We start from the raw sequence: 24,976 nt of genomic DNA on the forward strand, positions 1-24,976 counted from the left end.
GAGTATTTGAGAGACACTTAAGAGTCAGAGACATGAGTCAGAGCTCATGATTTGACCCTTTTACTTCAATAATTCAGTCCTGAACAAGCACAAAGAGGATCTCTGAACCATCAATACACTCAGACACTGTAAATACACACAGCTCCCCAACCTATGGACTGAAAGCCAAGCACTCAGAGAAATAGAGAATGCAATATATTAATCTCCCATGCATGAAAATTATACCATGTGTCAAAAGCAGACATAAAGACACACGCACACACTATCTGTATATTGACTAATTACTGTACATAACATATACATACAATTCACACACATAGACAAAAACATATGTATACAACTATAACATACTATCCAATATTCTGTATGTATAAAACAAACTTCTGAGTCCATCCTACAAGCATACCCATGGGCACTAGAAACACACCATCATCAACCATATTTAATGCATGTGTATACACTGTGGTTTGAATGAGAATGTCTCATACAGGCTCAGGCGTTTGAACACTTGGCCCCAGTTGGTGGTGCTGTTTCCGGAAGAATTGGGAAGTACAACCTTGTTGCAGGAAGTATGTCACTGGAGAGTCACTCTTAAAGTGTGTCACTTTAAGAGTTTAGATACTCTATGACATTTCTAGCAGTCTCTGTGAATTGTGCCTGTGATTCAAGATGTGACTGCTCAGCTTCCTGCCCCTGCTGCCATACCCACCATGTTTCCCCTCCATGATGGACCCTTACCCCTCTGTAAGTCCAAATAAACTCTTTCTTGTATAAGTTGCCTTGGTTATGATGTTTTATAATAGCATTTCAAAAGTAATTAATACATATAACAAATGATCTATTTTTCAATAAACAAATATATATATATATATATATATACTAACAGACAGATACAAACAACTAGTGTAAATGCCCAAAGCATAGAGAAGTATTACCTACATAATATTTAAATCACAAATACAAACCACCTGTTAATCCAGAATTATCTCTAGCGGCTAGAAATCACTTCCTAATCATCAATACTAAAACATAACCATATGTTTTGTTGCCACACACCTGCCTGTACAAATGTACAATCTCATCTATCCATCAGAAAAACACACCCTTGCTTATTTGCTGTATGTACACAAATTATTCCCTGTTTACCATATTTAGAGCATAAGAAAAACATTCATTCAAACCTCCATGACACTCTAATAAACATTCTGTCACCTAAATATTCTCCACTCAAAAATCTGGTCATATAGAGAAGACATAACCATTCACAAGCCATACTAGAAAATACAAACTCCATACCTGTGTATTTCCCTACCAATATCAAACATTTATATAACACTACAAATGTGCAAATATATCTGCTCCCAAATGTACAGTCTCACCGCTTACATGAGACGAGTGGAAACTTGGAATCCCCACAAAGAAATACCTTCTCCACCTGCCGAATGTAGGCTCATATGAACCTGGCACTACAGGTGTACATATCCAATCTTCAACACCCCCCCACACACAAACCCTTGCCACACACCTGCCTTCCCATACCAAAAACACTAAAAACACAGTAGACAAATCCTGTGGCCATCCATGGCATACCAAATACACAAATAACCCTACATTTCCCCAGCAATATTCTCCCTTTTGTATCGTCACATAAATATGCACAATTTCTTTAACATTGTCCACAGGCACTTATTTCTTGCCCAAGTTTCTCCCAAACTCCACAACAAAAATAACAAAGGAAAAAGAGATAAATATCCCCAAATCAAATTGCAAATACCTAACCCCAAGACCAAGGTTACACGCATGGTATCTCACATTGTCTAAATACAATAAGCTCCACAAACTATCAAAATCCCTTAATTCCAAATATCTAAACAAACACCATCACCCACATGAGAATACACATTAGATTCTCATCATTCATAACCCAAAACTATGAATTAATACATTATTTATGTCCTAAAAATTATACAGCACATCTTATAGCAAATCTTACATACTCTGAGTTTCTCTCCAGAAGGTCAACAAGCACACAGCCACATTATACATGGGAATAGTCACCTCACAAGTCTCATTTCTGAAATTAAAAGACACCTTTTAACCTTCTCAGTCTCAGTATCTTACACACACACACACACACACACACACACTTACATAATAGTCACACACAATTTAATAGTAAAATAGTCTCTGTTGTAAATTCTATTTACTCATCTTATTCTCACATAATGCTTTTCTTGATTATCGCCGCTCTTAAGGTTCAAACGGAGATGCACGGCTGAATTTAAAGGGCCAGTTATCCAATTGTGAAAAGCCTCTAACATCAGTAGCAATTAGTGAAGCTACAACATGAAAGTTGTTTCTGACTGGTATTTATGTTTGCGCGTCAGAAGTTTGCCCATTTTTCAACAACATTAGAAATTTGTTTGCTCAGCTGAGTAATGCTTTCCGACACATTGGAAGCTTCCTGAGAGTGTAGGGGACATAGATGAGGGACACTTCCGAAGTTCACACCTCATTTATTAACTCTGCCCATCCAACCCAACACATACATCAAAAGCCAGACAGCCTACAGAACAGTGGAGAGAAGCCCTGGTCTGGGCACTTGCCAATGCCAGTGGTGTAAAAACTCCCAGGCTCCGGGCCGGCCTTGAGAGGGCACTCAGTCATTCAGGGCCACACTGCCTGCAAGACACAAGGAGCAGGCAGCAACAGAGGCGACTGCATGCTCAGGAAGTTAGGTTGGAGTTGCCGTTACCTCTTTCTCTGTAACGGACACTGGACGCCGCCATGTTCACGGAACGTTAAGAGGCAGGCTCGCTCTGGCGTCCTCCATGCTCGCGCCCTCGTCTAGGCTTCTGTCTGCGCGGGTGCACAACGGACGGATGCAGGGCGTCCAGGAGGCAAGGAGCTCGCGCTAGAACGCCAACAGCATGCACAAACAGGAGCGCTCAGGTGAAGCATAGAGCTTTGCGGGAGAGCAAAGAATGCGTTTGGAGCCCCGCCCTCCCCGCGCCCCGCATTCTCAAAGAACCTGGGCGGCCATCCGGTCTTAAAACCAGGGATTGCACTTAGCATCCTCACCGAAAACTGTTGAAGAGGTCTGGCTCCTTCTGGACCCAGCGCTTTGGATGGCATTTGCCTCCTTTGCACCTTTCAAAGAACAGTATGCCCTCTCTCATCCTTTCTGAAAGCTGCATTAAGGAACACTTCTAGCCAAAATTTAAAAAAAAAAAGAAAAAAATCAGACCCCGGAGACACTCTGTGACATTATTTATCTAGGACTCTGCCTGTAGAGGACGTCCTATGAAATCCATCGTATTAAAATCTACTTCACAAGAAGAGCTGGAATAAATGTCGGTTCACAAACATTTCCTATGAAATCGGTGTCATTCTACCTTCAATTGAGATTTGATAGTCCCGGTCCCTCTAAACCTCTCTTCCTTCCCAAATCGCAATCACAACGGGAACACTACTGACACCTACCGGGGAAGTGGAGCTTGCGCCCAGCAACTTCTGCAGCAGCTCTCTGGGTTCTCAAGTCCGCGTCCCCTCTCTAGACCTAGCAAACCTTCTTGTCACAAGGCAAAATGAGACTGTTGTCTCGTAATGAGATGCAAAATACCAAATTAGGAACCAGACAAGCTTTCTTTAAAGGGGTGCCACAACCATACTCACACACAGAACGGCACCTGCCCCTTCAGATATGATGCTGTATGACCATCAGAAAATATCGCAAGCCAAATGCATATTTTATTTACCAAGCCTCCAAGCATTGAACTTGCAAGAGCCACCCTATTCACACTCAGACACTATCCTAGTATGGAAGAAAACCATCTAATGCAAAGTTCTTTTTATGATAGACTAGCAAATTTTTCATGTCACTAAAAATTTGCACTTGGTGTCTTTGCAACTGGTGTCTTAACTCCCAACACGCAAGAGGCACAACTCACCACAGTGTAGAACATTTGGGTCTTTTACCCAACGTGCATCGTGATGCCATCTCCAGCCTGTGCAATGGTCAGACAACAAATGCAAACATCACTTGTTGTGAATGCCTTTTCTTTAGAATCCTAACATTAACAAAATCTAAGGTGAATTCTATTGAAGTCAGGGGTAGACTTTTTCTGCAGCCAGGAAATGTGGCTCCAAGGACACGGGCATATAAAAAAACAAGATGGAAGCCTGTGGCTAGTGAATCCAGGGTGATACTGGAGCTAGGAATGAGGCAGGCACATGCACACACAGAAATCCGTATTGGACAATGTCAAAATGTACACAGGTTTCTATACCTGGAAAATCAGGGCCCTAAGAATGTTAAGCCTCTCCGTCTTGGAGTGGAAGAATGTCTTCTCTCTTCCTGTACCTCACATTTAACCCTGTTCCCTTTGAGTGGCTCAGGAGGGCCAATTGTCACAGAAGCCTACCCATTATTTTTTTAGTTAGAGAGCAGATTTTTAATTGTCAAATGTCTGCTTGCAATAAAAGGACTCAATACCACTGATCCAAAGAGAAGTGACTTCAGTGTTGGGTCTTGTGGGCTACATACACTGAGTGAAGCCGTGTTGGGCTGGGGCTTCTAGCAGAAGGGGAAGGTGACAGAGCCTCCCAGCACTGCACTGGCTGGACACACAAGGACTGCTTTGTAAAGAATGGTATGGACATGGCAAGAAGATCCATGGATCTCCCGAGGTCGTATTTTCAAATATGGCCTGCTCTGTTGCTTAGACCCTCTATTTTCGTTGAGTGAGTGTAAACGTGGTTAAAAAAAATGTTCAAGTTCCTACCCTCTGTAGGAGGAGTGCATGACTCAGGACGAAGGAATAAAACAAGATCTACTGAAGAAGAAAAGAAGGAAGAGGGCATCGATGACCCCAGTGTGCTATGAGTATAAGACACCATTTGAAACCTACCTAGAGGCAAACACCAGGTATGTGCAGTCACCTCCAACAAGGATGCATCATTTGAACTGACCTCAAGGTTCTTAGGCACCTGCCACAACCCCTCCCGGAATGTTCCTCCCCCCCAGCCCTGTTTACTCCCTGCCCCTCCCCCACTGCGGAATGTTCAATGCCACATTCTGGAGCTGTTTACTTTCAAACTTTGCTCAGCTGTGGCTGGCTCTCTTGAGCATCTGCCACATCTTGGTGACTCGGTGTGATTTATCTGAATTTTCTCACCATGGATCCTAGCAGACAGGCGTGGTTACTGTCTACACCTGTAGGAATAGCTTCAGAAGGTAAGCCTGAAGGATGAGGGTATGGGACCTGCCTCCCTGACATGGGCAATTTAAATTTGATACTAGCAGTGACTGACTAGACTAACGGAGGGAGGGGATAGGAGACAGATCTGGACTTCTGCAAGGACATTACCTCAGAAGCTGACAACGCTTATGGCAGACTGAACAGAGCCCTTGGTGGAACTAAATTGTCAGGAGACACACTGCAGCAGGAGACACAGTGAGAGGCCCTAGATCGGTTCTTCCTGTGTGGCAGGCAGGTCTTCTAAGCACAAGTCATAGGTGTGGTGGGATGGTTCACTGTGGTGGTCCAAGGAAGGCTCATGGGCAAGGCCTGAGCTCTGGGTCACTTCTCCCAGCTTCTGGATGGAACCTGCGCTGTGAAATTATGGATCCCAGGAATTTAACTGGGCCACCCTAGACCTAAGGAGGACAGTGCAGACTAGGCAGGAAACAGCTCAGTGGGGTCCTCTCTATGGGGATGGAGGTTATTTCATCCTCTGGCAGCCCAGAGTCCCTCACACCTTCCCATTGAGGGAAGGCTTCTCCTCCGTCAGGTAGTTGATGTCTTTGATTCCTCCAAAGCAGTTAGGAAGCGTCAACAAAGAAATGGGTGATTACTCTCAACATTTAGATATATATTTTTAAAAAAATATCAGTTTAGAGGTGCAGTTCCGTTAGCCCATCATGTAACTGTAACCGGAAGCCTCTCTTCCCAGTCACTGCTTTCACATAGAGAAGGGATGTGGAAGGCTGTTGGCTTTGGTGGGTTCTAAGGTGGCTGCATCCTTTCCTGAGACTTTAGACAGAAGTGCTTGTCTTGGAACATGCTCTGTGTAACTGTTAAGTGGAGCTAGAACATGTGTCCTGGCCATCATGTGCAGCCTTTTGGACTTGGGGGGCCCTCGGGAGTTCCTGCGGATCAGCAATAACTTCCAATAACTGCACCCCACTTGACATCTGGCTCATGACTGTATCTGCCTACCCTCCCCTTACCCCCCCCCCATGCCACCAAATCGTTCTTTTATATTGGTTGGAGCTCGCAAGAAAACAACCACATGTGGTTTTCATTTCACGACCAATTGTGACGATGTCAGTGGCTGTGGGAAACCCCAGAAGCCTCCTGACAAACCCCCTAGTCACCGTTCCCTGACCCTTTACAGCCTTCCACAGCCACTGCCGGGATAACAAGGGCAGGTGTCAGGGAATTGCACGGCTGTCTTACACACCGGTGCTGTGGGAACAGCTCCCAACCATGGTGGGAACTAATGACTGTCAGGGCCATGTGAGGCTGCCAGTATCTACCCCATTGCTGTTTCCTGGGGAAGGCATTAGGAGAGGGAGCGGCAATATGGGTAGGACACGCTCTAGCGTCACCTCCAGGATTCCAGGGTGCTGGCATGGAAGATTGTATAGAGGTGTTTTGGTTTGTTGTGCTAGACTAGAGAGAGGGGGGGTTTGGGAGTGGAAAGAACCCTCAGACAGGGATGAGGTCAAAATATTTGAAACCTTCACAGAGGCCCTTCTAGACACTGGCCCTCATTGATGGTGCCTTGCTTCCTGTGAGCATCATTACTGGGATGGTGGTCCAGACCAAGTCAAACTGATCCATCTCTGGGAAGAGAGCTAGGACACTGATGAGTTTTCAGCCAGGGATTCCTGAAGAGCCTCTCAGAGGTGGGAAAGCTGAGGGCTCCTCTCCACAGACAGCAATCAGGGAATCTTGCTGAATGGAAGGAAGATCCCTGTTGGAACTGTGCTTGGCTAGATGAACCCAGCAGGGAATTCCCTCGGGGACATCTGCAAACAGGACAATCCTCTCCCCATGACCCTCCCCTGATTTCCACTGACTACCAGGACCAGGGAGTCCCCAACCTGTGCCCCTCCCCCCTTCATCCACTGTCTCCTTTATCTTCACAGCAACTTCGTTGGGACAGAACATGACTGTGAACCCCGTTGCCTCCATGCCTACATTTGCTACTCTGCCTGTTCTCCCACCTGCGCCCCAACCAGCACCCCAGTTATTCTGGGAGCCCCCAGCACCCCTCATGACTGTAGGCATCTCTCCCAGGAACCCTCTAGTGCTATCTGCCTTGCCTGGGATGTCTTTGGTGGCAGAAGATGGAAGTACTGCCCTGGGAACAGCTGTACCTCTGAACATTGTACAAGTTGGGACACCAGGCAGGCCTGTCCAGCCTGTGCACAATGCCAATATTGTCCTCACTCAGGTGCCCCTCAACTGTAATGTCCCTGGGGGCCAAGGAGGGAGTATGGGGCACCCTGCTTCACTCTTCATGACAACACCTGCTGCAAACACCTTCATAAATACTCCAATTGCTTCGGCTGTGCAGTCTCAAGATGGAACGTGGGTCCTGGGCCCACACCCTCCCACCACACAGCCAGTTGTCCAGCTGGTTTCTGTCAGGTCCCCAGTAAACTCAGCACCACCTCCAAAAGGAGCATATGGGCAGAGTGGCACAGCCAACGTCCAATCCAACTCTCCAGAATACTTGTCCAAACCAGACAGTGTCTATGGGAACTTCAGGCGCTGGCAGCTTCTCAAGACTTTGGTGCAACGGCACCTGTCCCAGACTCCTGACGTGGCGGCATTCGCCTGCTTCCTCATGTGAGTGTCACAGTGCCTGGTAGGTCCTTCTGGGGCTCCAACTCAGTGAGGCGGATGAGGAAGGTGCTGGAGGAGATAGGGCCTCTCCAGAAAGCCACACAGTCCTGGAGTCAGCCCCAGGTCTCGGGTTTGGATTTAGACCTTTCACCCCACGTGGTAGCCCTTCTCCTTAACTTTTATCTTCTATCATTGACCTCAGTGTTTAGTGCCCACAGCACACCACAACTGGGATAAGGGAGAGCCAGACTCCAGAAAGACCGAGACATTTCTCCCCAACCCATTGTTCTGGGGAAATTCCCTCAGGCCAGGAGGCTCTCCACCTGTCCTGGGGAAATCTTCGGTCTCCTTGCTCCATTTTGATCCCCAGCGGTTATCTGCATCATGGCCCCAGTCTTTAACCCGGGGTTCCAGGTCATTCTGGGCATCTTGTCCATCAGCTCAGCAACATGACCGGGTAGACTAGACGACTCAAACCACAGACACTGTATTTTCCCAGTTCTGGTCTCTGTCTCCAGACTTAAAGAGCCAGTTCTGATAGTGTCCATGGTTGTCTCACAGGACTAAATGAAAATTTGGGGGGACTGGTCTCTTCTCCCTTCCACGAAGAGTACTGTCCAATCCTGGGAGTCCTGCATCATAACCTAAACATGGCTACCGCCACCCAAGGTCCCGTTTCTAATGATTTTCACTTTGACTTTGTCGCCTGTACTTCCATGTTGGGAGCCTAAACCTCATTCATTCTTCCACACACAGAGAGTGCACGGGGCAGCCAGGGGAGCGTACACAGATCTTTGTGTTGATGTTTGCCACAGGGTTAGGCATTCCTGGAAGCTAACCTTATAGTGCCATTAGGCTATAGATGTATCTTGGGCTGGGGTTGGTGGGGTCTGGAGTGCAAGCCGATGACCGGGTTATGTGGTTCTAATGAATTACAGTCCGGTGCTTCGGTCCCTGGCCCGGAGGAAGCCCACCATGACTGTGGAGGAGGGCCTGTGGAGGGGTCTGCAGGAATGGCAGTGTACCAGCAACTATGACCGGATGATCTTCTTTGAGATGGCGGAAAAGTGAGTCAAGGGAGTCTTGAAGCAGGGTGTGTGGGGAGCTGTTAAATGTGGGTGGGTCTGTTGAGTCAGAAGTCTTGAGGAGGGTATGTATGTGGGGAGGTTACCGCTGGGTCTGGTGAGTTTGTTACCCATGCTCTGGCAGGAGGATTACCTAACACTTGGGCCCCTCATGGGAATCTTGCTGTTGAGAATGCTGTTCTCATGTCCTGGAGTGCTGGGCTATCTGCCTTGCGGTCCCAGCAATTCTGACACCCTAAGTCTATCCCGCCTTTCTTTTGAGGGTCAGAGTAGGAGAAGTGGCCCAGCCTTGTGGGGTCTCCTCCAGCGCTGTGGGTTGTACAAAGCAAACACACTCCCCAGTCTTAGGCCAACTGCCTAGCACTGAGCCACTGCCTTTCAACAGCAGAGACCACTGTGTCTCAAGAGAGTGGCCTCAGCTGTAGCCTTATGTACCTGGGGTGGAAATAAATGGAAGAAGGCAGAGAGGACGGAGGCCTCTTACACACTTTGAGGACAGTCTCTGGTCTTTCTGCCTCTGCTCCATGTGATGCTATTGTGCACATAAGCCAACAAACAGCTTTCAGAGGGAAGCAGCCACACCTCTCAGCTTCCCTTCTGCTTTCTCCTGACATCTCCTGGGCACCTGCCTCCCAGGTCACTCCAGCTCTCCCAGTCTCAGCGTCAGCATCTCTGGATCTGGTCCAGGATCCCGATGTACCCCATCAGTCATATCTACGGCCCACTTCCCAGTCAGCTCTCCTGTGTGGCTCTAGGCAAGGTCAGGACAGGCCTTAAGGAGGAGTCACCTGAAAGCCCTGCTTGAGCCATCTCGGACTGACTTGATTGCCTACAAACACCAAGGGCTATAGTGTGCCTCAGAGCTGTGGTTATGTTCCAAGACCAGCAACTTCATGGGAGTGTACCAGATCATCCCAAGACCTTGTGTACATGACCACCTTTAGTAATCTCCTGTGCTGGGCCCTGGCCTCCTTTATCCCTAGGTTCTCAGAATTCGAGAGTACAGAAGAGATGGAGAATGCAAGGCTGGAGATGGAGGCCTCAAGGCTGGAGATAATGAGAAATGTCCAGTGTCAATTTCTTGCAACCACAGCAAGACAAGATCCACCAAGGCCATCAGCTCCCGAGGTGCTTGAGGAACCAGGTAGGGCTCACGTAGCTTTAGGTCTCTATGCAGAGGTCAGATCAGTCAAAATAGACTTTTGCTCCACATGTAGGTTTCTTCCTTCAGAGTGGGACATTTGCTATGTAGCCTGGGGTCCCTTGCAGCCCTTAGTCTTGAATTGGGTAATCATTGAACTGGTCATGATCATTGCTTCTCTCTGCCCTCGTCTCCCTAAGCACCCAAACCCCGTGTGATCAGGACCTGGACACTGAGTATGAAGAGTACCTGAAACATTGGGGGCTCCAAATACTCTCCCATATGACAGTCCTAGACATATCACCCTTTGCACCGTCCCCTCTCACAGATCTTTAGGGGAAACTGTGTTGGCTTACCCTAGGCCATTGCAGTTCCACTGAGCTCTGCTCTGCATGGCTTGGCTTGGGTGGAACTAAACCCCGTCCATGGATCTTCATGCTCTCCTATCTCCTAGTGTGCAACTCCATGAAGACTGTTCCCAAAGCTGACCCGGCCCACCTCCCTGGACCCAGAGACGGGCAGTTACGCAAGACCGAGGCGCCCGTAGAAATTCCACCTGAGGCAGTGCAGGAGTATATGGACATCATGGACTGGCTGGAGAGGCTCCCACAGCCGCTCATGAGAGAGCCCATGGAAAAGGAGGAGGAGGAGAGCAGTGGGCCGGAGCAGGAGGATGACTTGTACTCAGATGCAGGACTCCTGAACTACATTGACGAGCTGTGCTCCCAGAAACACTTCGTTGAGCAAGTGAGTTGCCTCTGGAGCCCTAGTATGGGTTTCCCAGTCCTTGTAACTGAGCCTGCTTCCCTGCCTTCAGAGCTGTCTCTCTGTCTCTCTGTGTGTCTGTCTCTGTGTGTGTCTCTCTCTGCCTCTGTCTATGTCTCTCTCTCTCGTGTGTGTGTGTGTGTGTGTGTGTGTGTGTGTGTGTGTGTGTAAATGTTGGTTGTCATCACAACTTGGTAGCAACACAGGACAGGACAGAGGTCCCTTTGGCTTGGAGAAGCCCTGCCTCCAGGCACTCAAGTCCCTTTCCTTCTGTTTATAGGTGGAGGCCATAATAAACCCCCAATTTGTGGCAGAAATCCTATCTTCCAAACCAGAGATGGACATACTGGCTCTCATGAAGGCGCTGGAATATGAGGAAGAGATCACTGTTAAGCAGGTAGACAGGAAAGGGTGAACACTAGGGACAAAGGGGAAGCAGCAAGAAGTAGGCAAGAGGCAGGCAGATACCAGACAGGCAGGATACAGAGAGACACTAGGCAAGCTGGGCAGGGAAAGGAGGACCCCAAATAGAGTGGAATGCTGAGGGACACCAAGTGGACAGGGAAAGAGAGGACCCTGTTCATAAGAATCATGTGACCTTGACTCACCCTGACATACAGGAAGTCAGGGCATCCTGCCTGGGGTTTCATCCAGAAGGGGATGCAAGTATGAACACAAGGGTAGGGGTGGGGTGAAGTGCACAGCTGCAAGGAACGTGGCATGACAGCCAGCAGACCCGCAGTCCCCGACTCTCCCCTTGGCCACCTCCACCCAAATGTGCCACCCTCTAATCCTCCCAGTCTGGCCTGGGTCTCATGTGCCCATTTCCTCCCACAGCTGCTGGAGACTTTGAAGAAGAAAGGCTGTAAGGCCACACCTCTGAACCAAGATGCCTCTCAGATACTTGCCAATGCTTCTGTACTGACTGTCAGCCAAGGTGCAGAGAGAGACGGCCACAGTCCCCAAAGAGAGGCCAGTGCACAAAAAGATTCCTCACGAATGGCTTTCTTAGACCAACAGTGTCCTGAAAACACCAATGCAAAAATATGGGGGCCTAGGCCTTCCGTCCTCCCAGGTAGCCAATGTTTACCCTCACTGGTAGACATCAGATCCACCGTTACTGCCTGTGGTAAAGAAGCCCACCCCCAAAGCCCAGGGTCCAGATGTGGAGTGAACCCCAGAGAAGTTCCTGCCACTGAGGAGCTCCACGAGTCCCCGGGCAGAAGCACCGATGACAAGGAAGAGCTCCACAGTCTGTCCTTCCTCCTCTGCTCCCAGTACAACCTGGTGCCATGGAAACTGGCTAGCCACCTGTTCCCCTACGCAGATTTCTCTGACTCGGACAGTATCCCCGAACCCTCGTCTCCAAAGATAAGGGGCTTCAGTCCTGATCCATCTCTAATTGCCAAGTCAAAGAAGCGAGCTCTCATTGGAGGCTTGACTCCCCTGGCTAAGAGATCTGACCCAGGGCCTGGTCATGGGGTGTTTGAAGGGCCACTCTCAGCCCTGGAGCTAGCTCAACCATTGCAGGCTCAAAAGAGAAAGCACGAGTCACTAGGCACCCGGAAGAGGAAGAGGAAGAAGCGGCACTGAGCCACATGTGTGGTGTCCCCTCAAAGCCAGCGGAGGTTTCACTCTGCCTCTGCCCTGCAGCCCTGGACCTCCCCCCACCAAAAGGAAGCAGTAGAAAAGAATCCAGCTCCTGCTCACTCAGAGCTGATCCAGCTGGTGCAAAGGGTAGCACTAGGAGGTTAGAGGTGCTGGGCAGTAAAAGCAGGGCTGAAGGGTGGGGTAAGGAGTGGGAGGGAATTATCACTTTAGAAGTTTGTAAGCTACGGTGAATAAAGGTAGTTTTGTTGAAAATGGTGTTAGGGCTGTGGCTGTGTCTTAGGGTTTCTACTGCTGGGAAGAGACACCATGACCGCAGCAACTCTTGCACAGGAAAAGAATTAATTGGCTCGCTTGCAGTTCAGAGGTCCAACCCATTATGTCATGGCCGAATGTGGTGGCATGCAGGCAGACATGGTGCTGGAGAAGGAGTTGAGACTTTTATATCTTGATCTGCAGGCAACAGGAAGTGAACTGTGTCACTGAGTGTGGCCTGAGTATGTGTATATATATGAGACCTCAAAGCCCACCTCCGCAGTGACGCACTTCCTCCAACAAGGCCACACCTCCTAATATGCCACTCCCTTTGGAGGCCATTTCCCTTCAAATCTCCACAGGGTGCTACTTTCATTCTGACATCTGTGTTGCTCTGAGGAGATCATGAGGGAAAACCTGGAGATGCCGTGCTCAGGGGTGCATAGGGGCGGGCCCAGGTCTTCCAGCTTTATCCACGGATCCTAGAAGAATACAGACTAACAACCCCCGGGGTTCTCACTCCTCATAAAGTCTTTCTGCTTGTAAGGACTACATAGAATACATAGATAATAGTTATTATTATCTGCGTGCTCAAAAGCCTTCCCAGCCTTCAGCCCTGTGGACCATTACCCAGTTTCTAGAATTAGCCTGTGATTGCATTTTCTTTGGGAGTACTTTCTGTTCCCCTAAAGACATGGCTGGCAAGACCAGTCTAGCCCTCAGCTAGCCAAGGCCTTCTTGAGTTGGTGGTTTGGGGGAAAGGCCTGACATTTGGAGGGGCCATTAGCCAGCTCTCATCTTACACATCTGCAAATGTCATGCTCTCTAATGGGGCACTCCCTGAACAGGAGAAGCCTGTTCCTGTGGACTCTCTTTTGTAAATCCATTTATTTGTTTTTTTTTTTAATTGGGAATTGAACAGAAGGCCTCTGTATGCTAGGCCAGTATTACACTTCCAAACTATATCCCCAGATTCTTTTGCTTTTTGAGGCAGGGTCTTCCTAAGTTGTGCTAGCAGGCCTTGAATTCACTGCATAGAAATGCCACCGCTACCTCACCAAGCCAAGACTGTAGCTTCACGTTCTAATCCACAGATGAAGGAAGTTATTTAGGCCTATGTGCACTGGGAGGGATGGCAAGAGGCCCTTGTTCATGGACTCCTGGCCAGGCTGCCCCATCAGCTAGCCTGGCTGTGTTCACACATAAGTCAACCCTTGGCTAGATCAGAAATGGGGCTCAGAGGAGGCTCATGTAGGAGAGCACTTGGTGTAGGCCTTGGGCTAGTTCACGGGGTTTTCTTAAGCTCCCGCAACCTGTATTGGCTCTGTGCCAAGACTCTGAGTCATTTTCTGAATCCTCAGCTGTGACATCACAGAAGATGCTTTTTGCACAAACCTGTGACCTTTGACATCATTTAATCATTAAATTAACTATTTACAGTGATTAGACAGCACTCATCAGTGGTTCATTTCTGATTCTCATCCACCCTTCATGCCACAGTCCTTCTTTGGTGTGTCTTTGATCTTTATTTACCCCAACAGTCATGTTCTCTCACATACACATGTTTTAAAAGCACATGAGGATGAAATCTGTCACTTAACAACACTGACATCTCCCTCATGAGGACAGGAATAAAATCCCAATAAGTATAAGGAGGAGTAAATGAAGAAGAATTAGTCTCTCCTTTTAGCTCATTGGTCCAACCCTGCATGCCAGTTCTTCATCATGTGCTGAAGGAGAACCCCAGAGTCAGAAAACACACGAGTCAAGAGTCTTAACCACCTTTCTATTCCCATGATAAACACTGTGAACAAAGGCATCTTGGGGAGGAAAGGGTTTATTCCATCTTACGGATTATATTTCATTATGCAGGGAAGTCAGGGCAGGAGCTCAAGACAGGAAACTGGAGGCAGAAATCGAAGCATGGGCTTGAGAGGAATGCTGCTGACTGCCTTGTCCTTCATTGCTAGCTCAGCCTTCCTTTCATGCAAACCACCTTCCCAGAGATGGCACAGCCCACAGTGGTCTGAGCCCTCCCACATCTATCATTAACCGGGGAAATGTCCCCAGACTTTCCTACAGGCCAATTGGATGGAAGCATCTTCTGGGCTGAGGTTGCTCTTCCCAGATGACCCTGCCTTGCATCAGTTTGACAAAAACACTAACCAGCACAGCACGTTACACTGGGTGTGGAACTAGAACATCCCCCTTGTTTTCGTTCTACTGCTCTGGCTGGGTACAGATGCTAGTTTTCTTGGATCCCTGAGTGCTGTCTCAGAATTCACTGTACACTGGGCATCCACAAACTTCCTTCAGTCTCTGTGAGTACCTCCAGAAAGCAGGCCTCTGGCATATGGAGTCATGGATATAAGACATTTTCTACTGGTTGCTCTAAAAGTGCAACAGGGAGACCCAGTACCTGTTGCTCTAGTGGTGGTCAGAGAAGGTACAGAGTATCAGAAAGCACTCATAATCTTCTGCGTAGTGCAATATGTAAGCTTCAATGTAAAGTCATGAATGGGAAGAACATTCTAAGACTATAATTTACAAATGTGGGAATTAAAGTGTATGCTTCTAAATAGTGCATGAGTTAAAAGGTAAACTCAAGGAAAATGAAGAAATAGAACTGAATGACTGTGAGCCAGATAAATCATTGGTAACAGGGAAATAAGTGGTGGTTAATGTCTGCCTTAGAAAGAAAAACAAATTAATTGTTCATGCAGTGAAATTAGAAAACTACAACATGATAAACCAGGAAGCAGAACAAAGAAAATAGGAGTAGAAGCAACAAATTTAAAGTTAAAAGATTAAATCAATAAAATAAAAAAATGATTTTAAGACAATCAGTAAAATGCATAATCTGTTCATAATGGTAAAGAAGCCATAACTACAGACCCTACATAACTGCCAGTCATGTAAAGAGGCCATAACTACAGATCCCATACTCATTAAGGTCATAATAGAAGAAAATACCACTTTCATACATATCATATTCATGTGCACATCCCATCTGCACATTCATATTAAAAACTTCCATGCAGGGTTGGGGGATGGATGAGTTTAAAAAGTGCTCGTCTACACCCAATGAACTGGATGCCCAGAAGCCACGTGAAAATACCAGACACAGTGGAGCACAATTGTAATCTCACGTCTAGAGCAGCAGACACAGGTGGGACCCTGTGCTTGATGACTACCTAGCCTAGCCTGGTTGCTAATTTCAGACTAGTGAGAATCCCACCCCACTTCCTAAGGATGACACCCAAGCCCCCATTCCCCACCCCCGACTACCACATGCACACTTTGGCACATTCATCCCCAATATCAATAAATAAATATAATTGTCAAAATTAACTAAAATGGACAAAAGATAGAAACATAAAGCTAAAATCTTTCTAAATAAAACCTTTGTAATTTAGAGTCACCATCAGCCTTGGTACCAGAAACATGACCTAGAGAATGAAAAACTGGACAACTGGACCTAATCAAAATTAGAAGCTCTGACAGGAAAAAGTCTCTCTCTGAAAACAGTACAAGTGAGTGCATGTGAGTGCCATCCACAGAACTCTGTCAGATTTTACCTCATTTGTGTTTGCGAATTATATAATGACAATACAGGCATTACACCAAAATGTTACATTTCTTAATGTGCCTGAACCACCCATCAGATACTCAAATGAAATGAAACTTACAGAAACTTACAGAAACTACAAGAAGATGAACGCAGGTCTTAGCTGGAACCTCCCATACCATACCCCCGACCAGAAAAGGAGAGAGACAGCAGACAGAAAATCAGTAAAGTCAACAGCACCATCCTTCCTTCGACAGGACACCACAATATCCTGCCAAATAAAATCCAGGACCACATCTGAGTTAACCTGTGCTTTCTACACAGTACGGTGAGTTATGGCATTCCTTTAGAACCGGCATTTGTTATACCCAGATCAAACACTTCCAAAGACTCCTAGGAATTACATCTTCACAAAAGGAGGAAGAGGAGGAGAAGGAGGAGAAGCAGCAGCAGCAAGTATAATTACTGATCTCAGGAAACAAAAATTTACACTCAGTAATGCTTTAGTAAACGCCAATAAAATCATTGCCACTAGAGGCAGGGGAAGTGGTCTTGGCATTGACAAACACACAGAACACCAATCTTTACAATCTGGGTAGAACCTGTGAACTGGGGAGCAGAACACTCAGTCCTGTCAGTTTATTAACAGCCAGGCTCAAAATGTCAACGGCTAACTCGTTACAGAGACCAAGTGGACTGTTCTTTCTCATGTGAGTCAATAAACAATCACTAGACTGCTACAAGTCACACGAAGTACAGAAAGCTGAGCTGCAAACAGATACTATACATGTGTATACTTTAAATTCTGGCTAAACAGCATGGAGAATTCTTAACTCTGAGACCACAAACACCATTGGGCAGGTTTTTATTAATAATCTTTTGTTTAGGTGAAAACGCCCATAGGTTCCTGAACCACATTACACAGGAACTGATTCCTGGCAGCCAATGAACGTCGACAGTGGCCCACACACACTCCTGCTCCATGCATGCATTTTATGTATCCAGCACAGAAGAAACTCAAAGAGTCTTCAAACAGCTCCCACCAGGAGCTAGCAGGGTGCAGCTATCCTACCCAGCCCTCACGGGCAGCTGCAACTCGGCTTTCTGGCACTAGAATGCAGACACATGTGACTGCCGTGCTGCCTGAATATAGGAACAGATACACCGTGGTGGTGCATACTTGTAATGCAGCAACTACGAAGCTGGACTAGGATTATAAATTTCTGAGCCACCTGGGCTCCTTAATGAGACCCGGTCTCAAACAGCAAGATGAACCAGAAGACCCAGTGTGCCCACACATCTTTATGGCACCCATTGTGCTGAGTTTTAGCAGCTTGTTTTTTAATATCTAAAACTGTATTTTTAGACATTATCAGTTAGGAATATTTCTCCTACAACACAAATGTTCTTCATGCTCACTTCTACATACGTTACTTTTAAGTAAACTAACACAGCATAAACAAACTTCTGGACACTGGATTTCTTCCTCAGCTCTTCCTGGGAAGTTGCTAGTAAAAAGACTCACATATTTCTCCCCATAAATTACTTAAGATCACTAAGATATTTATTACACATTATTTTATTACACATTAACCGATAATTTCAACTGAGCCTGTGATGGACCATCCTGACTCCATCTTAAGATTAGAAGCCATCTTGTTACAGGTCAAAATAAGTTCATTCCTGTTTTCTGTAAAACTTAATTTTGTCCATATCTTGATCCATCTTCTGGAATTTGACATGTTCCATGCATTATAACCTGACCTCCACTAAAGAGAAAGAGCTCCATTTTAGACAGTGTAATGGTAAACAACGCCGTTCTTGAGGGTTGGCAGCAGACAATGGGCCATAAGGGGCAGCAGGTCCCAGGCAGGGAGCTGCGTGGTGGGTCCTACAAGGAGCCATGGAGGAGCTGTGGCGGGTGAGAGACAGAGACAGAAAGGCTTGCCATACAGAGAAAGTTATATATTCTTTGTATGTCTTACATACAGCTGCTTCTTTATCAAGTCTGCCTTTTGTGACTATGTTTCCTAGCCTGTGGCTTATTTTTTGACAATTATCACTTACAGAGCAGAAGCATTTATTTATCTGCAGTGACGGGGGTTGAACCCAAAGCCTCTTGAATCCATTCAGTGAATGCTATAGCTGAGCTGACCTGGAGCACTGAAGGCTACCATTTCCATGAAGTCCACCTTGTCAATAATGTGTTCCTGAATTTTGCTTTGATCTTGTATGTTAATTTGGCTAGAGATTTGGCTCAGCAGTTAAGAGCACTTATTGTTCTTGCAGAGAACTTGGGTTCCATCCCAGTACCCACGTGATGGCTCACAACCATCTATAACTCCAGTTCTAGGCTATATACCACCCTCTGCCGGCCTTTGTAGTCACCAGGCATGTGGTACACAGACATACATGAGGGACAAGTACCCATACATATAAGAAATACAAATTTTTAAAAAATAAAAAATACTACCTTGCTGTAAGTCACGTGGGTGTTTTCCAGGGTTACACTCTGCACGTTCACAGCTTTTGCCTTTACATTTTGTCGGCCACCATCTTGAGTTATGCATGTCATGGCATATGATTGTGGCGACATTCACTTTGTCAGTCTCTCACAGGAATCCTGGATTTGCTTATTAGGCTAGGCTGGATGGCTATCAAGTCCCGGGGATCTACCTGTCTCTGTCTCCACCTCTAGGATTCCATCATATGCCAGGTGTTTACATGGGTGCTAAGGGCCAACCCCAGGTGCATAGACTTGTACAACAAACTACCAACCGAGCAATCTCCCCAGCTCTGTTAGATGAATTATGAGTCAGAAAAATGAAAGGATTATTTCTTTGCCTTCTTCTTTAATGTTCTTTCTTTCCTTATGTAGATTCAGGTTTCTGACCTTTTTTCTTCTCTGAGAATTTCATCTAACATTTCTTTTTTGTATTAATTACTTTTAAACATTCTTATATTTTCTTTTTATTGTCTTTATTGAGCTATATCTTTTTCTCTACTGCCTCCCTTCCTCCCCACTCCCTTCCTTCCCTTTCCCATGAACCACATGCTCCCAATTTACTCGGGAGATCTTGTCTTTTTCTACTTCCCATGTAAATTAGATCCATGTATGTCTCTCTTGGGGTCCTCTTTGTTGTCTAGGTTCTGTGAGATTGTGAATCGTAGGCTGGTTTTTCTTTGCTTTATATCTAAAAGTCACTCATGAGTGAGTACATATTATATTTGTATTTCTGGGTCTGGGTTACCTCACTCAAATTGAGGTTTTCTTTCTTTCTTTTTTTGGTTTTTTGAGACAGAGTTTCTCTGTGGCTTTGGACCCTGTCCTGGAACTAGCTCTTGTAGACCAGGCTGGCCTCGAACTCACAGAGATCCGTCTGCCTCTGCCTCCCGAGTGCTGGGATTAAAGGCGTATGCCACCACCGCCTGGCCTCAAATTGAGGTTTTCTAAACTTGTCCATTTGCCTGCAAATTTCAAGATGTCGTGGTTTTTTTTCTGCTGTGTAGTACTCCATTGTGTAAATGTATCAAATCTTCTTTATCCCAGTGATAAATTCCCCCAAGTTTTGCCCATCTGAAATTTCTCTTGTTTTATTGTGTGTGTGTGTATGTGTGGGCATGTGAGTTCCCCAGGAGGCCAAAGGTTCAGGAGGTTGTGGGCTGCCTGATGTAGGTGCTGGGAACTGACCTCAGGCCCTATGCAAGAGAAGGAAGTTCTCTCAACCACTGAGCCACCTCTCCATCTCTGCTCTTTCACCCTTGAAGGATAATTTCACAGCTGATAACACTCTACCATTAGTGGGGCTTTTTATGAATATTTTTAAAATAGACTTTATTTTTTTTATGGAGTACAGGAGTCAGGGTCTCAAAAAGTAACTCTGGCTGGCCTGGAACTCACTATGTAGATCAAGCTGGCCTTGAACTCAGGGGGAGGGGAGTAATTCTCCTTCTGCCAGGGAAGAGTGGTTTTACAAGTGTTTGACATCATGCCCAGGTTTAAAAATAGATTTGAGTGCTTGTTACCTTAAAATATTTAACTTTATTAGTTTTAATTATGTGAAGGTATAGTAAAATGGGGGCTCTCCCATCACTGCATAAGCCTCTAAGGATTTGCTCAATGTCAGTCTTAACAGATCTTTTAGGACAGCCCAATCAAATAGCAACATTGACTGAGACTCCCCAGAATAGGAACACTCCATGGCTAACTGCAGCATATCTATCCTCTGCCTGGCTACTCTAGGTCCACCACCTGGACCTCTGTGACTCCTTCTACCACATATTAGCACCTGAAATGGGTCCTCAGGCTATCCCAGTGGAGTATTCGGTCCCCAACATCAAGGCAAATCTGGATTCGTTACTAGGCAGCTCTAACCTATGTTTTTTTTGTTTTCCCAAGCATCACTGGTATCTATTATAGAGAAAAAGGAAAAGTTACAGCTCACTTTGCTCAAAGAATTTCCACGTATGCTCTAATAGGCAGATAGGCCAACTTATTATAGTCCTACTAGTTAAAGGAAATGGCCGTGTGCTTACTGGTCTCAGGGGAACATTAAGATTTTGGTTCATCTGATGTGTCAGACAAGAAAGCACCATTCCATCACTGATAGATTAAAGCAAGCTGTATGTAGACTAGCCAGATGCGTGCCTCACTCTGAGGCGGGATTTCAGAGAGCAGCCCCTCACTAGCTTTTGAGGTCCCTTTTATGGGGAAGGGTTGGAGTTGACAGAAAACAGCTGTTGAGATAATTGGCTGTTAGCATTTGGACAAAAGAGGGGGGGGCTCAAGGCTGCCTGTGAAGTAGAAAAGTGCAAAAATACATAATGTAGAAGAGGAGTCATCACAGGTGGGTATACATCATGGGGTTACAAGTTCAGCTTAGGTTAAAAAACAGTTTGCAGGATACATTAGGCTTAAGACACAAACTTATCTTTGTAAGGTATGGAGACTTAATAGCAATGTGGGCTCCTGTTTTGGTTCCACAGATGCTGCCTTTGGGTATAATTGGTGGGGCTACAACATCCCGAGTTGCAGCTAAAAATCGATGGCAAAGGGTTTTAGAGACAGCTGCAGCAAGTCTCAACCTGTAGGCTGGGCAACAGATATTTATAATTCATAGCAGTGGCAAAATTACAGTTATGAAGTCACAACAAAATAACTTTATGGTGGGGGTTCACCAAAACATGAGAAACTGTGTTAAAGGGTCACAGCATTAGGAAGGTTGAGAACCACTGCCCTAGTGGGTACTGAGTTGATGTATCTGTGATAGGTTTGAATACCTGGCCCCTGCAGAAGACTATCAGAGGGTGGCAGGGAACTAGACAAGATAAGAACCCTCAGAGGAGTGCTTTTTTTTTGTTTTTTTTTAAAAAAAAAAAAACAAAACAAAACTGGAAAACAGATGAGGATAATCAAAGGCAATTTCAACCATATTGCCCATTTTTCCATCTTGCCCATTAATTTGTAGGGAAAGGATGTGCTCTCTGCAAAGGGAGGAATTGTGTATGTTCCCATGTCTACTGCTGTCCATCAAATGTTTCAAGATTATAACACCTGAGGGGGTTAAACAGAGAAGGCTACGAGATGATTTTTCCAATTCTGCCTCCCCTCAGTCCTGAGAGAGGCTTGGGCTTTTCCATGAGACACTGAGATCAATTCCCCCTCCAAAATGGCAAAGGTTTATTGTATAAGTTATAGATATTCAATCCTTTTACTATACTGCAACATCCTCTAATCATTATACTCAGAATACTTGTGTAATTGTGTGGCATGTAATTGAATGTAATTGACCTCCAAAATACCATAGGGAGTGGTATTATTAGAAGGCACAGCTTTGTCGGAGTGACTATGGATGGAGGTAGAGTGTCGCTCTGGGGGCAGACTTTGAGGTTTCCTATGCTCAGGATACCACCAAGTGCGTCAGTCAACTTCTTAGAGCCGGCATATCAAGATGTAGCCAGCACCACATCTGCCTGCATGCTGCCATGTTCTTCCCCATGATAATGAACTGAACCTCTGAAAATGTAAGAGAGCCACCCCAATAAAATGTTTTCTTTATAAGTGTTGCCGTGGTCTTGGTGTCTTTTCATAGCAATAAAAACCCCAAATAAGAAAGTAATCATTTTGACAGAACTGGAAGGTATTTGTTGGTCAGGGGATATTGGGATCTCTTGGACACTTAGGTACAAGTAACATCTTTAAAAAATAAAAACAGGAAGTATTGTAGGTTAGATCAACCTGAGGCTTTCCTGGAGGCCCTGATGCCTGGAGAAGGAACTTAGCTCCTTATCTGAAAGCAGGGCTAGGTTTTTGCAGAGGCAGAAAGGACCTGGGGCTAGGACCTTAGGGGAGCTGAGACTTCAGACCCTGAGACTTAACCCTTCCCAGCCTAAGGGGCTGTGGTATGGTGATGAGACTCACCTCTGGTGTCCTTGAACTATCTTGTGTCCCCCTTGGGCACCACTGATTTGCTACCCACTAATTTAGTCTCAGTGTATGATAGTTTTTTTTTTTTTGCTGACCTTGTCCCCATTTTCCCTTTCAGGAAAAATTGTAGAGATGATACTGTTATGATTTTAACCAACCAGCAGAGCTGGTGCTTCTGCAAAAATACCTAGCCGCTATGGGGGACCTTAAAAGGTCCTGCATGACCTGCATGCAGCATGGTTGCATCACCTATGCGTGACACAGCTTGAGTTCCATCACCTGCGTATGACGTAGCCATGTCATCCCCCTGTGTGCATGTGCTAGGCAACTTTAAAAGCTGGACTCGCCATCTTCAGCCCTCTCTCTCTGCACACCGACTTCACCAGGCCTGTACACGTCTCCTGTAATAAACTCCTAAGCGGGTTTGTTGCATTTCGTGCTTCCTTCTCACTCGCTCCAGGTAGTTTCAGATACTGTGCTTAACTCACTTAGTGTACGACATTGCTTGTGCAAGACCTCCCCAGTGCCCACTTTCTTATGTTCTCTTTCTCATCCCTTGGTCCACTCTCTATCAGGAACCTGTCACTGAAGAACAGTCTGATGGGCCAGACAACCACCATGTCTTTTCCTGAAATCCTGGTCCAAAATGAACCCTTCCTGCCTTCAGTTGCTTCTTGTCAGACATTTGGTTATATCTCTGTGAAAAGGAATTAATAAAATCTCCGGGGACAGAAGGCGAGGGAAAACTACTTTGGGTTGTACCCAGGAGTGTTTCTCGCTGTGATCTTTCAAAGGGCAACTGTGAGGAGTTATCAGCACCTACCCATTGAGGTGGAGGTGCTGTCTGGGCTCTGGGCAGATTTTGTGTGTGTGTGTGTGTGTGTGTGCTTATACTGCTGCAAAGCTGTTGGATGGCTGGAAAGTGGTTGGATTTCAACACTGGAAATGGAAGAAACTGGAAGTTATTGATCTCTAGAAATGGACATTGCTGACCTCTTTTGACCTCAACACAGGAAGTCTGTTTCCTAGTTTGGTGATTTGGGCTCATGAGTTTCATATTCAGGTTTTGTGAGAGCCAAAGATATGTTTTAAATACTGTGCCTAAGAGATCCATGGAACAAAAATGGCCTCTAACCTGTAGGATGCTTGCCCAAGGACAGATACGTCCTGAGATACTGGAGGTTGTTGTTCATATAAGGTAACAAGTACATTTTCACTTCCCTAAAAGAAATTCGGTTGCCCCAAATGCACTAGATGTGCTTGATCCCAGGGAGGCAGGAAGAACATCAGGATGTATTCTTGCCCCCAACCGGACAAAGGTGGAAAGTATGTAGCCTGTGGGTTAGCTTCTATAATCACCTGGCCAACAGTGACTGGTGACCCGTTTCCGGGAACCCCAGAATGGACTTGCCAGTGTCCATCATCCTGGCCAGTATTTAATTAAAGCTTGCTTCAAAATTATGATAGTGGTCTTATTCTCACCCAGAGGGGTTAACTTATAAATTTTTATTTAACTAATTTTTGTTTTGGGTTTGATTTGTGCTCGTTTTCATTTTTATCCATTAATATTTCCCATTTATCTTTTAAAAAATATTTGTTATTTCTTACTTTGGTTTCCTTTTCCTATTCAAAAATGTAGTTGCTACTGAATATACAGAATAAGGAAATTCACTGAAACATTTCCACACATGCGTGTCTTTTCCATCTGCTCTGCTTAGGTCTTTCTCACGTGACTAATGCCCCCACTTCCCATGCTTTCATGTTTAGTCCCATCAACTTTTCTGTGCTTCTAGGGAACTGGCTTGTTACACATAACATCAACTTCAGTTCCACGTATTTTTCTGAAAATGACATTTTCATTGTTTTTCTGGCTAACTATGAGACTCTAGCTGTGATTCTGCAAAGATGCTATGCTGTCTATCAGTATGTGTATGTGGAGTTACCCTAGAACTCCTTGGCGAACCCACTAACCCTGAATGTTCCCAAGTAAATTTGGGGTTTTAGTTGTATCTGTGAAAATGTCACCTCCTTCTATCTCTGATTTTACTAATTTGTGTCTTACAGTCTTGGTCACTTTGGATAAGGTTTATTGATCTTGTTCATCCTTTTCAATAGCCAACTCTTTCTTTGATCCTCTCATTGTCATTTCCACCTCTGACCTATGTTGGCCTTTGTCATCCCTTGTTGAGGGGTTTTCTTGTCTCTCTTCCAGTTTTTGGTATTTTTTGATGTTGGAATTTATAGCTATAAACTTCTCTCTTAGACCTG

At 45.8% G+C, this 24,976-nt stretch overlaps 1 protein-coding gene across 1 annotated transcript; it reads left to right on the forward strand.

Moving 5' to 3' along the window:
• Positions 1-5,178: 5,178 nt before the first annotated feature.
• Positions 5,179-12,443, forward strand: LOC119816331 (NUT family member 2-like). Its single transcript, XM_038332902.1, has 7 exons — positions 5,179-5,236; positions 7,157-7,862; positions 8,798-8,926; positions 9,928-10,088; positions 10,540-10,832; positions 11,131-11,247; positions 11,688-12,443. Exons 1-7 carry the CDS (start codon positions 5,179-5,181, stop codon positions 12,441-12,443), a joined length of 2,220 nt encoding a protein of 739 aa, XP_038188830.1.
• The last annotated feature ends 12,533 nt before the right edge of the window (positions 12,444-24,976 follow it).

Source organism: Arvicola amphibius, chromosome 6, assembly GCF_903992535.2.
Source record: "Arvicola amphibius chromosome 6, mArvAmp1.2, whole genome shotgun sequence".
NCBI classification, from domain to species: Eukaryota; Metazoa; Chordata; class Mammalia; order Rodentia; family Cricetidae; genus Arvicola; species Arvicola amphibius.

Bases quoted from the DNA above. Each gene is read 5' to 3' on its own strand.
- LOC119816331 (XM_038332902.1), top strand. From the start codon at position 5,179: ATGGATCCTAGCAGACAGGCGTGGTTACTGTCTACACCTGTAGGAATA. The intron at 8,927-9,927 runs GTGAGTCAAGGG...CTTTATCCCTAG, and splicing joins TTCTTTGAGATGGCGGAAAA to GTTCTCAGAATTCGAGAGTA. The intron at 11,248-11,687 runs GTAGACAGGAAA...TTCCTCCCACAG, and splicing joins AAGAGATCACTGTTAAGCAG to CTGCTGGAGACTTTGAAGAA.